This window comes from Aquarana catesbeiana, linkage group LG04 (assembly GCF_042186555.1).
Source record: "Aquarana catesbeiana isolate 2022-GZ linkage group LG04, ASM4218655v1, whole genome shotgun sequence".
Classification (NCBI taxonomy): Eukaryota; Metazoa; Chordata; class Amphibia; order Anura; family Ranidae; genus Aquarana; species Aquarana catesbeiana.
The window spans coordinates 605,737,529-605,755,987 of record NC_133327.1 but is presented as its reverse complement, the minus strand read 5'-3'; the positions used below and the strand labels follow the sequence as shown (position 1 = coordinate 605,755,987).

The 18,459-nt window shown below is 41.5% G+C and overlaps 1 protein-coding gene across 6 annotated transcripts in view; it reads right to left on the bottom strand.

Moving 5' to 3' along the window:
- Positions 1 to 18,459, bottom strand: part of KIF16B (kinesin family member 16B) — a 603,866-nt gene that overhangs the window by 220,195 nt on the left and 365,212 nt on the right. For 3 of the 6 annotated variants that reach the window (XM_073628238.1, XM_073628236.1, XM_073628239.1), the window contains 2 exons: positions 14,707 to 14,739; positions 14,311 to 14,364 (listed from right to left, as the gene is read on the bottom strand). In XM_073628238.1, the coding sequence (XP_073484339.1) occupies positions 14,311 to 14,364; positions 14,707 to 14,739 (87 nt within the window). The remainder of the gene's footprint in view (positions 1 to 14,310; positions 14,365 to 14,706; positions 14,740 to 18,459) is intronic. The other 3 variants (XM_073628237.1, XM_073628241.1, XM_073628240.1) reach the window with 1 other exon arrangement.

The following is an 18,459-nucleotide window of genomic DNA, read 5'->3' as shown; positions in this document are numbered from 1 at the left end:
TTACATACCCCAATTCTTGTACCGTGTATTGCCCCCTTTAACATCAATGACAGCTTGAAGTCTTTTGTGGTATTTGTGGATGAGGCTCTTTATCTTCTCAGCCTCCAGTTTCTTTCACTTCAAATTGTTTTTATTGAAAATTTTCACTTATACAAAAATGGACATGCAACATAATCCAAGGTGTGGTTGAGCAAATGGGAGATCAACAAGTGTAAGATACCAATGAATAACACACTGATATAAAAACTGGCTATCAGCTCCCTTTCCAGCCACCCCCTGCACCCCATGTGGGATCAGACTGTGCAAGGGTTAGCCGGGAAGTTCAGCCCGTTACTTCCAAATAATTCAGAGTATTATTGTAAAAGTGAGCAGTCATTATTACGAAAAACGTATAATTTTATAACCCTGCGCTATGAATGACTAAAACTGATTAAACATTAGAAACTGTATAAAAAGGTGAGAATGAACCATTCATTCCGCACCTCATCAAGGCTATGTTTTAGGAAAAACAAAACAAAAAGACCAATAGCCAAAAGTATGATTTTTGTGCCTGCAGAGGCTTATGGGTGTACTGAGTACGAGGAGAGACAGGAGGTGAAAAGAATAAAGAGAAACTGGAAATTAGGAGGCAAAGACATATAGGAGAGGTAAAGGGGAAAGGGAGAAAACTTCACGGAGAGCTAGAAGTAGGGTCTAAGTGTGACGCAGGCTGGAATTATGCTGGGAAGCCATGACCCTAGAGCTAAAGAGATACTCCGATATGTCGGGCCCAGGGATCCCAGATATGTTTGAATTTCTCCAAAGTGTCTAGGATAGTGTTGGAGATTTTTTCTTGGGACATTATCCAGGAGATTTTTTGTTTGGTTAGACAATATGAAACTGAGGGGGATTTCCAAAGCTCAGCGAAGCTGGCCCCCCTACAATCAGCACAAATAAAAACTCAAGTGTGTTTCTTTAGTGCTACGTTTGTGCTGTTTTGTGCCGTAAAAATTTATATTCGTGCTGCTTTTATTTTTAAGATATTAGCAATTGTTTTTTCCAGACCATGACATCACCTAGCCCCACTACAACGTCCAAATGACACAAAACTGGTCTCGTTGGTTAGTGCTACGTTTGTGCTGTTTTGTGCTGCTAAAAATTCCATTATATCTTTTATCGTTTTTGCGTTATTAATGATTTATTAAAGGTCACCAAAGGTCACTCAGCCCCCCTATAATGCCCAAATGACACAAAACTGGTCTCGTTGGTTAGTGCTACATTTGTGCTGTTTTGTGCTGCTAAAATTTCCATTCTATCTTTTATCATTTTCGCGTTATTAATGATTAATTAAAGGTCACCAAAGGTCAGTCAGCCCCTCTACAACACCCAAATGACACGAAACTGGTCTCGTTGGTTAGTGCTACGTTTGTGCTGCTAAAATTTTTATTTGTGCTGTTATGGTTTTTAAATTATAACAGTTTATTTTTTTTTCAAACCCCACTCACTTTACCCCCCTACAATCAGCACAAATAACTCAAGTGTGTTTCTTTAGTGCTACATTTGTGTTGTTTTGTGCTGCTAAAATTTCCGTTCTACCTTTTATCGTTTTGCGTTATTAATGATTTATTAAAGGTCACCGAAGGTCAGTCAGCCCCCCTACAACACCCAAATGACACAAAACTGGTCTCGTTGGTTAGTGCTACATTTGTGCTCTTTTATGCTGCTAAAAATTCCGCTCTAGCTTTTATCGTTTTTGCGTTATTAATGATTTATTAAAGGTCACCAAAAGTCAGTCAGCCCCCCTACAACACCCAAATGACACAAAACTGGTCTCGTTGTTTAGTGCCTCATTTGTGCTGGTTTGTGCTGCTAAAATGTTTATTTGTGCTATTATGGTTTTTTAGTTATAACAGCTTGTTTTTATATTTGTGCTTTTTTGTGTCATAATAATAACAATTTGTGCTGCTTTTATTTTTAAGATAATAGCAATTTGTTTTTTCTAGATGATGACATCACCCCGCTCTCCTGTCATGTACCTGGTTAGTGAGCTCCTGGTTAGAAAGCAGCCATGGGAGCACAGTGAGGTATGAGTGCCTGTGATCAGTCCAGTAGACTGCGGGGTGGCAGCAGTCAGCAGGTGGATGTGGCGGCAGAACCAGCTGGTGGCAGATGAGCTGGCACTGAGCTTGGCTGGTGGCAGACTGTGAGTAAGCAGCTGGAAGCAGGAGACAGATGAAACCTTGCTGGGCTGAAGAGCTGTAGCAGGCTGGATGAGCAGGATGCAGGGTCAGATGCGCCGGGTCCATAATGGTCAGGCAGATCAGGCATAGACGGCACACAGCAGGATAGTCGGGTCATAAGCCAAGTCAGCAACAGGAGGTAGATCAGGCAAGAAGAGAAGGCAGAAGCAGAATCCAGAGACAAGCCAAGGTCAGGGCAGGTAGCAGTCAAACGGAGGTCAGGAGCAAGCTGGGTTAGGATCAGAGGTCAAACACAGGAATCAGGAATGAACATACAGAAGCAGCACACCAAATTGCAGCCTGTTTAAATAGTCTGTCTGGTGCCAGCATTGGTGACAGGCTCACGCTCATCTGCTCAGCCAGTTGCCAGTCTGCGCATGCGCATATGTATGTACAGGGAGACATCATTTGTGCTATGCGAAAGCCTTCCCTGACCCCCCTACAACAGCCAAACAAAATGAAAAACGGGCTGGTTGGTTTGTGCCTATTTACTTTCCATTCTATCTCCTTTTGTTTTTCAGTTATTGTTGATTTAATAAAGGTCACCAAAGGTTACCCAGCCCCCCTACAACAGACAAAAGGTATGCAACTGGGCTGGTTGGTGCTTCCTTTGTGCTGTTTAAATATCAGTTCTACCACTTTTTGTTTTTCAGTTATTTACTATTTCACGCGTCTCGTGTGCATGAGGCCTTATAGTATCTAATAACATGGGATGCCAAGTGGGTGGGGTTTGATCAAATAAAAACAAACTTTTACAATTAAGAAATCAAAGCAGCACACATAATAATTTTAACAGCACAAACGCAGCTCTAACCAACCAACCAACCCAGTTTCATGTGTAGGGGGGGGCTGAGTGACCTTTGGTGACCTTTAATAAATAATAAATAACTGAAAAACAAAAAGCGGTAGAACTGATATTTAAACAGCACAAACCAGCACAAAGGAGGCACCAACCAGCGCAGTTTCATGCCTTTTGTCTCCTGTAGGGGGGCTGGGTAACCTTTGGTGACCTTTATTAAATAACTGAATAACTTGTGGGTTCAAACAATAACTGAAAAACAAAAGGAGATAGAATGGAAAGTAAATAGGCACAAAGTGGCACTAACCAACCAGTCCGTTTTCATTTTGTTTGGCTGTTGTAGGGGGTGTCAGGAAAGGCTTTTGCATAGCACAAATGATGTCTCCCTGTACATACATATGTGCATGCACAGACTGGCAAGTGGCTGGGCAGATGAGCGTGAGCCTGTCACCAATGCTGGCATCAGACAGACTATTTAAACAGGCTGCAATTTGGTGTGCCGCTTCTCTGTGTTCATTCCTGATTCCTGTGTTTGACCTCTGATCCTAACCCAGCTTGCTCCTGACCTCCGTTTGACTGCTACCTGCCCTGACCTTGGCTTGTCTCTGGATTCTGCTTCTGCCTTCTCTTCTTGCCTGATCTACCTCCTGTTGCTGACTTGGCTTGTGACCCGACTATCCTGTTGTGTGCCGTCTATGCCTGATCTGCCTGACCATTATGGACCTGGCTCATCTGACCCTGCATCCTGCTCATCCAGCCTGCTACAGCTCTTCAGCCCAGCAAGGTCTCATCTGTCTCCTGCTTCCAGCTGCTTACCCACAGTCTGCCACCAGCCAAGCTCAGTTCCATCTCATCTGCCACCAGCTGGTTCTGCCGCCACATCCACCTGCTGACTGCTGCCACCACGCAATCTACTGGACTGATCACAGGCACTCATACCGCACTGTGCTTCCATGGCTGCTTACTAACCAGGAGCTCACTAACCAGGTACGTGACAGGAGAGCGGGGTGATGTCATCATCTGGAAAAAACAAATTGCTATTATCTTAAAAATAAAAGCAGCACAAATTTTTATTATTATGACACAAAAAAGCACAAATATAAAAACAAGCTGTTATAACTAAAAAACCATAACAGCACAAATAAAAATTTTAGCAGCACAAACCAGCACAAATGAGGCACTAACCAACGAGACCAGTTTTGTGTCATTTGGGTGTAGTAGGGGGGCTGAGTGAACTTTGGTGACCTTTAAAAAAATCATTAATAACGCAAAAACGATAAAAGATAGAACATAAATTTAAACAGCACAAAAACAGTGCAAATGTAGCACTAAAGAAACACACTTGAGTTTTTATTTGTGCTGATTGTAGGGGGGGTAAAGCGAGTGGGGTTTGAAAAAAAAAATCTGTTATAACTTAAAAACCATAACAGCTCAAATAAAAATTTTGGCAGCACAAACCAGCACAAACGTAGCACTAACCAACGAGACCAGTTTCGTGTCATTTGGGTGTTGTAGGGGGGCTGACTGACCTTTGGTGACCTTTAATAAATCATTAATAACGCAAAAACGATAAAAGATAGAACAGAATTTTTAGCAGCACAAAACAGCACAAACGTAGCACTAACCAACGAGACCAGTTTTGTGTAATTTGGACGTTGTAGGGGGGCTAGGTGATGTCATGGTCTGGAAAAAACAATTGCTAATATCTTAAAAATAAAAGCAGCACAAATGTAAATTTTTACGGCACAAAACAGCACAAACGTAGCACTAAAGAAACACACTTGAGTTTTTATTTGTGCTGATTGTAGGGGGGCCAGCTTCGCTGAGCTGATTTCCAAGCACGTGTGATTGTCAGTTTGGCCCCTAGAAGTATGAAGTGAATTAGAGTCTGGGCTAATTTAGGAATCTTGGGAAACCGACGGTTGGAGTGCGATAGTAGGGTCTTGGTTAACCACAATCCCAGTGGTCTTGCGGATTAAATTAAAAATTTAGTAGTTCCAGTAGCCCTTGATTCTACGACATTCCCACAAGGTGTGGAGGAGTGTGCCTAAGTGACCGCAGCCTCTGAAGCAGAGGGGGAGGACTGGGGATAATATTTAGCAAGGTCGGTGGGAACCATGTACCAGCGGGACATGAGAATCCCTTTAAATGATCGGGCAAAGTTAGAGGGCCATGTGGCTAAGTCCCAATCTATCTAAAGGTCACGTTCCCAACTCAACATAAGGGTTGCTTTCTCCGATGGCTTGGCCAGGGCTGAGTATATCAGGGAGATACCCCCTCTCGTATCCATGGCTGTGGAGCACCATTGCTCATATAGGGTTACTGATAGAGGGCTCGCATTTCGGTTCCATATCAGGTTCAGGAAATGGCAAATTTGGTAAGAGCAACATTTTTCTGAGGTGGGCATTTCTAGTTTGGAGACACAGTAGCTTAATTTGAGGGGGACATTCAAGTTGAAATAGTGCCCAATTCGATAAAGACCTTTGTCTAGCCACCACTGGAAGGCCTTGATATTCATCCCAGGGGGGATAGTAAAAAATGTGAGCAAACGGGTCAAGCTGATGTTATTGAATTTAATTTCTATATTGAGTCACAAAGCTATCGAGTGGCACAATGTTGGGGATAGAATTGGGGGGGGGGGCGGCTTCTAGGGGACTCCAGAGCAAGTAATCTAAGGTGTAATTTGGAAGCGCTTGTCGTTCCATCCCTATCCAGTTGGGTTTTGGGCCCCTAGAGTATATGGTAGATATTTGGCTTAGTTGTGTCGCCTGGTAGTACCCACCAGAGGTTAGGTAGTCCTAAGCCCCCTTTCATTCTAGGTCCAAAGAGGACTTTTTTGGAGAGGCGGTACCCAGGTTTTCCCCAGATAAAACGAATGATTGCTGACTGAAGCTTGTTGATATGTAGTTTGGTGATAGGGAGGGAGCGGAAAAGGTATAGAATTTTTGGTAAAAGGGTCATCTTAATCACATTCACCCTTCCCGACCAAGACATCTTGTACAGTGACCATTGAGCAAGGTCTTCCGCTAATTTTTTAAACATGGGTCGGTAATTATGTTTGTATAGGAGATTGATGTTGGTTGTAAGATGAATACCTAAATATGGAATGGATGTATCGTTCCAAGAAAAGGGAAAGTGGCTTTTTAATCTGTCTACCAGGGTCGGGGGGGGGGGTAATAAGTGAGGATGTTACGAAAAGGAGGACAATGTCTGCAAATAGTGCACATTTATGAGTCGATTGACCACATTGAACTCCGTGGATGTCTGGATGATGTCTGATCGCTATTGCCAGAGTTTCTATGGCAACTGCGAAAAGGAGAGGGGAGAGGGGTCATCCCTGCCTTGTTCCTTTTGTAATAGGGAAGAGGTCAGAGTAGTGTCCATGAAGTCTGACTTGTGCCTTGGGGTGCGAGTAGAGGGTCTCCACGTTTTTGATGAAGTTAGGGCCGAAGCCCCATCTCTTCAGTGTAGTAAACAGGCATGGCCAGGTGACAGTGTTGAATGCCTTTTGAAGGTCTCTGCATAGAATATAACCCTCCTGAGGGGGTCCTCCATCCCATCCCGACTTCATGAGGGATATAATATCTACCGTTCTACTTATCTGGTCTGGACCCGGTCTCCCCGGAATAAAACCTACCTGGTCCTTATGGACATATGACCCTATGAAGGATGCTAGTCTGTTGGATAAATTCTTTGTCATTATTTTTAAGTCATTATTAATTAAAGAGATCAGTCTGTAATTGCTTACTTCACTTGGGTCTTTGTTCGGTTTGGGGATCACAGAAATATATGTTAAATTAGCAGCAGAGTCTAAGGGAGAACCCTCGCTGAGGGAATTAAAGAATCGGACCAAATAAGGAGAGGACATCGACAAACGTCTTGTAGTAGTGTGTTGAAAAGCCATCAGGGCCTGGGGCCGAGCCTTTTTTGAGGTCTTTAATGACTTCTCGGACTTTGTTTTCCCAGATAGGGGAGTCTAATATACAGCGATGTGGATCTGAGAGTTTAGGTAGGGGAATGTCTTCTAAGAAGGTATGAAGCTTATGGGGTGTGTTTGGGTTGTTCTCAGTATAAAGGTTAGAGTAGAACGATTGGAAAGTTTCTAGAATCCGTTTGGGGTTCTGAGTCAGAGAGCTGGCCAAGGATTTAACTTTGGGAAAGGAGATGATTATAAGTTTAGGGGAAAGTTTAGCTGCCAGATGAGGACCAATTTTGTCAGCTTGGAGGTAGAACCGGCCACTCACCCATCTTAAATGTTTTTCTGTGCTGGAGGTGAAGGACAAATTTAAGGCTATTCTAGCCAATTCCAGTTTAGTCAGAGTGTCTGGTGTGGGTTTGCGTTTGCGTGTCATAGTGAAAGACTTGAATTCCTTCAGCCTCCAGTTCCTGTAAATTCTTGGGCTGTCTTGTATGAACTGCACGTCTGAAATCTCCCCAGTGTGGCTCAATGATATTGAGGTCAGGAGACCGAGATGGCCACTCCAGGACCTTCACTTTATTCTGCTGTAGCCAATGACAGATCGACTTGGCCTTGTGTTTTGGATCATTGTCATGTTGGAATGTCCAAGTACATCCCATGTGCAGCTTTCTGCCTAATGAATGCAAATGTTCCTCCAGTATTTTTTGATAACATACTGCATTCATCATGCACAACAATTTTCATCAAATTTCCTGTGCCTTTGTAGCTTACACATCCCCAAAACATCAGCGATCTACCTCTGTACCTTTCATCATAGGCCTTGTTGACTCCTCTCCAAATGTAGCGTTTATGGTTGTGGCCAAAAAGCTCAATTTTGGTCTCATCACTCCAAATTACTTTGTGCCAGAAGGTTTGAGGCTTGTCTCTGTGCTGCTTGGCATATTGTAAGCGAGATACTTTGTGGCATTTGCGCAGTAATGGCTTTCTTCTGGTGACTCGAACATGCAGCCCAAGTTTCTTCAAGTGCCCCCTTATTGTGCATCTTGAAACAGCCATAACACGTTTTCAGAGAGTCCTGTATTTCACCTGTAGTTATTTGTGAGTGTTTCTTTGCATCCCAAACAATTTTCCTGGCAGTTGTGGCTAAAATTTTAGTTGGTCTACCTGACTGTGGTTTGGTTTCAACAGAACCCCTCATTTTCCACTTCTTGATTAGAGTTTGAACACTGATGATTGGCATTCTCAATTCCTTGGATATCTCTTTATATTCCTTTCCTGTTTTATACAGTTCAACTACCTTTTCCCGCAGATCCTTTGACAATTATTTTGCTTTCCCCATGACTCAGAATCCAGAAACGTCAGTGCAGCACTGGATGAAAGATGCAAGGGTCTGTCAGGAGTCCAGAAACACATTGACCTTTTATACACACACACTAATTACAGGCAAACAGATCACAGGTGAGGATAGTTACCTTTAATAGCCATTCAAACCCCTTTGTGTCAACTTGTGTGCATGTTATCAGGCTAAAATCTCCAGGGTATGTAAACTTTTGATCAGGGTCATTTGGGTAATTTCTGTTGCCATTATGATTTAAAGAGAGTAAACACAGTTGACTGATAATAAATGGCTTCAGCCAAACACTAACCATGAGTGAAAGAAATGTTTGTGTGTTATCATTCATATTCTCTGAAAAATGGCCAAGAAATCATAAATTCTACCAGGGTATGTAAACTTACGAGCACAACTGTATTTCCAACAGTAAATATTAAGAAAAAAAATAAGAAAAGTTATTTTCTTCATTTCTATTTTATTTCAGCAGCTTATTAGATGCCTCCTACTCACTCTTTTGTGGTAGTGCAGTGTTAATTTTGACATCAAATTTGGATTTAGTTTTAGTCATAGACTTGACTAAAATGCCATTTTAGTTTTATTCGTATTTTAGTCATCTGAATTGATTTAGTTTTAGTGGTATATTTGTTGTAAAAAATTGTTAATTTAGTCAAAAATGTTTTAGTCAATGAAATTAACTCTGCATTAAATGTTTAATATCACCTTAAGGTCTGCACTTCCTTGTTCTTGGTCAGTAGTATTATTAGTACTGCTCAGTATAGTAGTATTAGTACTGCTTAGACTAAGTCATGTTAGATAGACCTTGTTAGTGTAAGTAAAATAGTAGATGTGTTGTTACAAGGACACTATTACAACTTCAACTACCAGACCTCCAACATGCAGGTTAAACAAACATGGAAGCGGATTTACCAAAACTGGTGAGTGCAAAGTCTGGTGCAGCTCTGCATAGAAACCAATCAGATTCCAGGATTTTTTTTGTCAAAGCTTAATTGAACAAGCTGAAGCTGATGGTGGTTCTCAACCTCAGTCTTCAAGTACCCCAAACAGTCCATGTTTTCAGGTTTTCCTTTACTTTGCACAGCTGCTTTAAATCAATATCATGACATGGTATTGATAAGAGCTATTTTATCTAAGGGAAGTTACCAAAACATGGCCCGTTGGGTGTGCTTGAGGACTGAGGTTGAGAACCACTGCTTTAAAACATGCCAAGTTACTGTAAGAGTCACCATATTTTGTACAGAGCCTTGAAAAAGTATTCATACCCCTTGAAATTTTCCACATTTTGTTATGTTACAACCAAAAATGTAAATGTAATTTATTGTGATTTTATGTGATAGACCAACACAAAGTGGCACATAATTGTGAAGTGGAAAGAAAATAATAAATGGTTTTCAAAATATTTTACAAATAAATATCCGAATTTGTAGTCAATACTTTGTAGAACAACCTTTTGTTGCAATTACAGCTGCAAGTCTTTTTGGTGATGTCTCTACCAGCTTTGCGCATCTAGAGAGTGACATTTTTGCCCATTCTTCTTTGCAAAATAGCTCAAGCTCTGTCAGGTGGATGGAGAGCGTCTGAACAGCAATTTTCAAGTCTTGCCACAGATTGTCAATTGGATTTAGGTCTGAACTTTGATTGGGCCATTCTAACACATGAATATGCTTTGATCTAAACCATTCTATTGTAGCTCTGGCTGTAGGTTAATGCCGCGTACACACGAGCAGACTTTACGGCAGACTTTGCCCGGCGGACTTTTCAACGTACTTTGCGACGGACTTTCTGAATGAACGGACTTGCCTACACACAATCCACCAAAGTCCGTCGAATTCGTACGTGATGACTTAAGACCGGACTAAAACAAGGAAGTTTATAGCCAGTAGCCAATAGCTGCCCTAGCATAGCTTTTTGTCCGTCGAACTAGCATACAGACGAGCGGACTTTTCGACTGCACTCGATTTCGACGGATTGATTTAAAACATGTTTCAAATCTAAGTCCGTCCAACTTTTGAGAAAACAAAGTCCGCTGGAGCCCACACACGATCGAATTGTCCGACGAAATCCCATCCGCCAGGCAAAGTCTGCCGTAAAGTCCGCTCGTGTGTACGCGGCATTAGGGTCATTCTCCTGCTGGAAAGTGAACATCCACCCCAGTCTCAAGTCTTTTGCAGACTCTAAAGGTTTTCTTCCAAGAATGTCCTGTATTTGTGTTTCAGGGTGATGTACAGTGTTAGTTTTCCACCACACATAGCGTTTTGCTTTTGGGCCCAAAAGTTCAATTTTGGTCTGATTAGAGCACCTTCTTCCACATGTTTCCTGTGTCCCCCACATGGCTTCTTGCGCACTGCAAACGGGACTTCTTATGGCCTTCTTTGCACAATGGCTTTCTTCTTGCCACTCTTCTATAAAGGCTAGATTTGTGAAGTGCACGACTAATAGTTGTCCTGTGGACAGATTCTCCCACCTGAGCTGTGGATCTCTGCAGCTCCTCCAGAGTTACCATGGGCCTCTTGGCTGCTTCTCTGATTAATGCTCTCCTTGCCCAGCCTGTCAGTTTAGATGGATGACCATGTCTTAGTAGGTTTGCGGATGTGCCATACTCTTTGCATTTTCGGATGATGGATTGAACAGTGCTCCGTGAGATGTTTAAAGCTTAGGATATTTTTTTATAACCTAACCCTGCTTTAATCTTCTCCACAACTTTATTCCAGACCTATCTGGTGTGTTCCTTGGCCTTCATGATGCTGTTTGTTCACGAAGGTTCTCTAACAAACCTCTGAGGGCTTCAGAGAACAGCTATATTTATACTGAGATTAAATTACACACAGATGGACTCTATTTACTAATTAGGTGACTTCTGAAGGCAATTGGTTCCACTAGCTTTTAGTTAGGGGTATCCAAGTAAAGGGGGCTGAATACAAATGCACGCCACACTTTTCAAATATTTATTTGTAAAAAAATCTGAAAACCATAATTTTTCTTCCACTTCACAATTATGTGCCACTTTGTGTTGGTCTATCACATAAAATCCCAATAAAATACATTTAAGTTTTTGGTTGTAACATGACAAAATGTGGAACATTTCAAGGGGTATGAATACTTTTTCAAGGCACTGTAAATCCTGTTATGTGTCCAGTCCTGTTATTACTTCTAACTGGGTTGGATTTTTCTGTACCTTCTTCTGGCACATAGAAATCAGGAGCACAAAATACTGCGATCTGAAGAGGAATTTTCTTCAATGCAACGTATGCTATACTTTGAATTATTCAAATATACTCAGAGAGATGCTTTTAAACTATTTTCTTGGCTGCTAAAACTCTAAAGTAATGGATGTATGGGTACTCACACAAATTCTGAGATTTTCAAGTGCAAACTGACTGACATATCTTTATGTTTTCCATTAAAGTAGGACAACGGCCATCTTTTGATTTGCGATATAATGTCTTGCCTTGGAAATTCCATTCAGATTAAGGGCCTAATCTTGGAAATTGACAAACAGCACCTATTTTTTTTTACTCCTTTCTCTTAAATTGCTTTGGTTTTCATGGCCACACAGCTCAAGAGAGGGTGAGGTAAATTTCATGAATAATATTTTTCAGACAGGAAAATGAAGGTGAAAGCAACATACACTTTACACAGAAGAAAAACACAAGGCTGGCTCTATAAAGTGAATCTTGCAAGCAAAAACAGACATTTTAATGCACATGGGTCAAGTTCATTTGGCTTTAAAAGCATGTAATCTGTATTTAAAAAAAATACCTTACTAGAGTAAAACCTAATTGTTCTGCAGCAAGGCCTCCCTGAATCCCACAATCCCAGTGGGGAAATAATATACACACAAAATCAGTGCTCACTACAAGCAATCCTAAAAGTTCCAGTCTATATAGATGTCTTTCCAAAATGTTCTCAATTTTTATCCAGTTCAATGTAGACCAAAAGCTCCAACACCGTCCTCTCTGGTTATGAATCCCTTGTAGTGCTTTACTCAAAAAGGTGAAAAATATAGAAAAAAAGAAAATACCATATAGTGTAGTTTGTCTAATCCAACTGGTGTGTTTAGATAATTCGTTAATATTGTGCTTATATCAAAATCCTAAACATAATTCAACTGAATCATAAGATGTGTACCCTTACCCTTCTATAACACTCCAAGGCAGCTTTTCCTCTGTTTCTCTATCTCCCCTCCAGAAGAATTCTTCCTCCCCTTTGTCCAGATAGGTAATAGAAGCTCCCAAAAAGGAAGTACAAGCACATATAGCTTAATCACCACAAATTAAAATTCCATGCTACTCATAAAAGTGTGTTTACATATGTGTATATCCCTTTAAGCCCAGTACCGACTCCACTATGCAAATATTGGAGCATCAATCACTCTATATACCGTACCACCTTTTTGAGTGATTGAGACTTTTAGGATTGCTGGTAGTGAGAGCTGATTTTGTGTGCATCTTCTTCATCTAAAGTCTGGTTATAAGCAAGATTATCCAGGAGATGATGTCAAAGCTCTATAAAAAAATAACTTTTTAATACTTACATAGTGGTTTTGCTACTATAAAATAGGATCAAAAATATTGAAATAACAATGGTGACTGGAAAAGTAAAATGAGAGGTAATCTTCCAAACAGTAACAATACAAACTTGACAGAGGTTCTCTACCAGAGCTATCCATACCCCTGTGGGTTATGGGAACCAAATGAAGGGAGTATGGAGGTGAACCTCAGATCAATTAAAACAAATTTAAATACGATTCTCTGCACTAACGGGAATAGGGATGATGATGATTTTGACAGTCTGGTGAACGGGGTATGGGGGACATGTTGGGTAATACAACGGGGTTCTTGCAGTTGTAAACAGGTTATATTCTTGTTGTAATCCAGGGATCATTAAACTTTCTAAACAATGGGCCAGTTTACTGTCCTACAGCCAGAGGGAGTAGAAAACGCCCCAGTATCAGTGGTAATAGACATTGGGGTTGATTTACTAAAATTGGAGAGTGCAAAATGTGGTGCAGCTCTGCATAGAACCAATCAGCTACAAGCTGAAGTTAGAAGCTAATTGGCTACCATGCACAGCTGCACCAGATTTAGTAAATCAACCCCAATGTCTCAGGCTTGGTGGTCAATGGGAGTAGAAACATTACATAGTGCCAGTGGTTAGTAGGGGGAAAAATGGTGCTTCATTATTGGTATAGTGGTAAGCATAGTGTGCCCCATCATTGGTGTCACTGGAAGGAATACTGCCCAATCATTTTTATCAGTGGGAGGAATTTAGCTCTATTGTTACAGTCAGTGGAAGAAATGGTGCCCTATTGTTTGTGTGAGTAGAATAATGGCACACCATTGGTGTCAGTGGAAGGAATAGTGCTCCACTGTTGAGTGTCAGTGGAAGGAAATGTGTCTCATCTTTGGTGTCAGTGGGAGGTATACGGCCTCATCATTGATGTGAGTGTGAGCAATATCAGTGGGAGGAACAGTTCCCCAATGGCCAGATAAAGGCATTGTTGGTATCAGTGGGAAGCATAGTGCATTATTGATGGTGTCAGGGAGAGGAATAATGCCTCATATCAGTGGGAGGAAAAGTCCCCCCCCCCTCCCGAGAGCCAGATAAAGGCAATTAAAGGGTCAAATCTACCCTGAGGGACACAATTTGTAGACCATATTTCTAATCTATTCAAAAGTAAAAAGAAAAAGAAAAAACAAACACAAACTTTAGGCAGCGAACTTGTCACACTGTAATATTACAAAATGGTAGCACCCAATGTGGCACAATAGGCAGTAGTAGGTTTAAAACGTTCACAATGCTATAAAAAATACATTGTTGCAAAATGGGTGTACAATAATTGTAAAGTTCTTATTTTTTGCAATGTGGTTTTGCTACATAAAAATGTATCTTTCTAACATCTCTTCTTTTCTCTGTCGCTTAGTATTTCCAATTCATCTTAAAATGAAAATATACATGTAAGTTAAGAACAAATTGAGACATATGGCACATTTACCCATTTTTATATTCCTGTTTTACATACCTCTTATGCTCCAGTTTTTCAAGCTCTTCTCGTTGTTGTCTTTCGAATTCCAGTCTGGCAAGAAAGCAGAACAAATTCTGTTACAGGAGGACCTTGATATTAAAAAATAATGTAGGAATGAATGATGACCATGGGAAATGTAGAGAAAGGACGATTTAAGATGGAGGGTTTATTTTTTCAGTTTCATAGGAAATGAAGAATGGGTTGACCAGGGCTGCTAATTAGGTTTCCAGCTGCTGGGCACATCTATTTGAAAAGTTTGAATGCAAATGAATTTCTTAGGAGAAACTATTGAGGTGATAATGTTAAATAAGACGGATAAATGATTAGCACAGGCTTTGAGAGTTCACTACATTCAGGCACGGCAATCAATACACAGAAATTGAGTTTCTCTACCTTAGACAGATTGGTCCTTTTACAGGGAAAAAGCTGCCACCGGAGGTAGAGAGAAAGCAAAGTGATCAATTGTGAAAAGCTTTGGAAAGAGGTAAAAAAATAAAAAAGAAGTATTAAAGGGTAAGTCCACTAAAAAAAACATTAGTTCCCCTATAGGTAAATGGTATCTGTATGAATCGTCCCACATTTTTTTAAATCTTTCTGGTGGAAACAGAGCCAAGCCCCACCATAAGGAACCCATAAGAAACTGTAGGCTTGTGCTAATGGGTGGTGAGGCAAAGAGGAGGTCTTTATTTGTACAGTCATGGACAACACTCCATCCATTCTCATTTTTTTTTTATACACACAGTTTCAATATCCTAACATTTGTAAGAATCAAAAAACAAATACATTGGAGTTTCATTGGGTGCCCAAGGTTGTGTGCCTACAGGCTTCTGTGAGGGAAATTCAGCCCTGGGTGGTAAGATTGGTGCACTTGTTCCCATTTCAATGCACCCACCTTTGCCATTTTGGCAGGAGGGGGTTCCATTCTAGCTAGAAAGTTCACATGGCAGCAGAACAGAAACTTTTTCAGCTAAAGAGAAATACATAGAAGCACATGGGTGATTATATACATCGACATCAACCCATGAATGATAGGAAGAGTGGACTGACCCTTTAAACTGACAATGTTCAGTTTGGTGTACACCATAGTTGAAGCATACAGTAAAATTAGGTGGGTAGCTGAATTAGAAACCATGTAAAAATGTACAAAGTATAAATTTGAGGTAACAGACAATTAGGGTGTGCCTATAGCTGGTAACTGACTGCAGCAAACACTCCTAAGCAGTTCTTCAGTCTGAAACAAAAAATTAAAAGTCAGCAGCTACAAATACTGTAGCTGCTGACTGTTAATAACACAACACTTACATGTACAGAGATCCAGCGCAATCCTCACCGAGCCGGCCCTTTGGCCGTCTTTGAGTCCAGGCACCAGCATGTTTACTTTGGGAAGCCGCTTGTGACGCCACTGCGCTTTCTAAATGGTCCCCCATCTTTCTGGGACCACTGATGTGCCCCAGAAGGCTGGGGGGGAAGGAGGGGGGAACCAAACTTCTACCAGGCTTGCCGCAGTGATCAGAGCAGAAGTGGGAGAGGGTATCTGTCAAAACCAGGTACCTGCTCCCCCCAAGATATTTTTAAGTGCCAAACATTGAAGAGGAGGGGGGGGGGGGAGGAGGCAGAAAAGCAGAAGTTCCCCATTTGGATGAAGTTCTACTTTAACCATTTGCCGACCGGCTCACGCCGATATACGTTGGCAAAGTGGTGCGGAAAACAACGTACCCGTATGCTGCCGCATCATCCGCGGCTAGCTGGAGCGTGCCTGTGGGTCCTGCAGACTCGATGTCTGCCGGTGGCCCGCGATCGTGGCACGGAGAGGCAGAACGGGGAGATGCCTATGTAAACAAGGCATTTCCCTGTTCTGCATAACAACATGACAGAGATCTACTGCTCCCAGTGATCGGGAGCAGTGATCTCTGCCATGTTCTAGTGAGCCCATCCACCCTACAGATAGAACATGCAGAGGGAACACAGTTAATCCCTTGATCGCCCCCTAGTGTTTAACCCCTTCCCTGCCAGTGACATTTACACAATAATTAGTGCATTTTTATAGCACTGATCGCTGTATAAATGACAATGGTCCCAAAATAGTGTCAAAATTGTCCGATCTGTCCGCCGCAATGTCGCAGTCACGATAAAAATCGCATAATAAAAATTATTAATAAAAATGCCATAAATCTATCCCCTATCTTGTAGATGCCATAACTTTTGCGCAAACCAATCAATATACGCTTATTGCAATTTTTTTTTTTACCAAAAATATGTAGAAGAATACATGTTGGCCAAAACTGTGGAAGAAATTCCTTTTTTTATATATTTTTTGGGGATATTTATTATAGCAAAAAGTAAAAAATATTGCTTTTTTTTCAAAATTGTCGCTCTTTTATTGTTTAGTTTATAGCGCAAAAAATAAAAACGGCAGAGGTGAACAAATACCACCAAAAGAAAGCTCTATTTGAGTACAACGTCGTACAACCATGCAATTGTCAGTTAAAGCAATGCAGTGCCGTATCGCAAAAAAAGGGCTTGGTCAGGAAGGGGGTAAATCCTTTTGGGGCTGAAGTGGTTAAAGTGGTTGTAAACCTCTGATATGAAATATGAACAAAGCATAACCCTCTATAATGTGTACCTGCCTCAAGAGCACTAAGTGTCATTTCTGTCTGCTGCCTCATTCCTCTGCTATCTCTGCACGAGTCACTTCTGACAGGTTTTCCAGACACCAAGAGAAAAAGGGAAGGGGGGAGGGAGCTCCAGCACACAGTCAGTGATTGACAGCCTCAACTCTGTTCCTGTGTGTTGTGTGATAGGGTGTGTCCATTCCCTCAATCAGCTCTCTGTGTAATTTAAGCTCCCTACCCCCTGTTTTCTAAAAGCTCAGATAAACTGTATAAATACTGCACCTTAAATGTCTGTAGATAGGAGATACAGATTAATATGTGCAACGTATGTAGGTGGATTTGTTTAATCTCTGTATATCCTGAGCCTAGTCACTTCACTGGGTATAAGTAAGGCTTTACAGCCACATTAAGTGACACTAAATTATATCCTATTTTTTCCAAAAATAACCCATACACATTTACTAACTAAAAGAGGTTCTAACCCTGTAACCATGGTAATTATGGCTGCTGATCCACGTTACTGTGGTCAGTTGATGTGCTGCCATCTCGCTGTGTATAGAGTCTCTATCTCTCCCCTCCTCCCTGCCTGTCAGTTCCTAATGCGTGAGCCGATCTCTAAACCCAGTCCTCCCCTCCCCTCCTGCTGCCATTTTGTGTGGCAGTAAAATTAGTGAGCATAATTACTGCAAGCCCCTCAGTTATAACAAGCTATACTACATGGTGTCTGTTTTTTTTTTTCTGCCGCTAAATACCTTATTTCACAGCGCTGATGTGTGGTGACCTCCAACTGACATCAGAGGGGAATCTCAGCCCCTCCCGCTGCAGTCCTTAGATCGGGGAAGGAGAGCGGCAGGAGGTCACAACAACGCACAGCGGCAAAGTGAAATAAGTTATATAGCTGCAGAATTTGAAGAGGAAATAATGTCTTTTTAATTGAACCTACAGGTAAGCCTATAATAAGGCTTACCTATAGGTACTGTAAATACTGTACTGTAAATATCCCCTAAACTTGCACCGTTTAGGAGATATTTACTATATACGCTGCTGCTGACGTCATTGGCGCATGCGGTCTGAAGGAACGGCCATATGTGCCGTTTCTTCAGAGCCCTGTGCCGTAACCGGTGGCTCCCGCACACATTCTGTGTGTGGCCGGAGCCCGTGAACCCGGAAGAAACACCGGGGGAAGATGTCAGCCCTGTCAACGGTGTGCGGGCACCACCACAGGGCTTCGTTCTAATGCATTTCATAATGAGCTATAATGCATACTTGCTCATTATGCCTTTGTCTTACAGGTTTTTTTTTTTTTTTTAACCGGCTTTACAACCTCTTTAATAAAAACAGGCCGCAATTGTGCTTACTGACTTAATAACCACTTTAAGGGCTCATGTACACAGGATGGTTGAAAACCTTTTAACGCTGGAAACTTGACAGCTGGAAACAGACAATAAAAAACGTCCATTTTACAGCTTTTACATACTGAGTTTTTGTGAGTGTAGCAGCAGTTATGAGCATTTGAGGTTAGAAGCGTGTAACC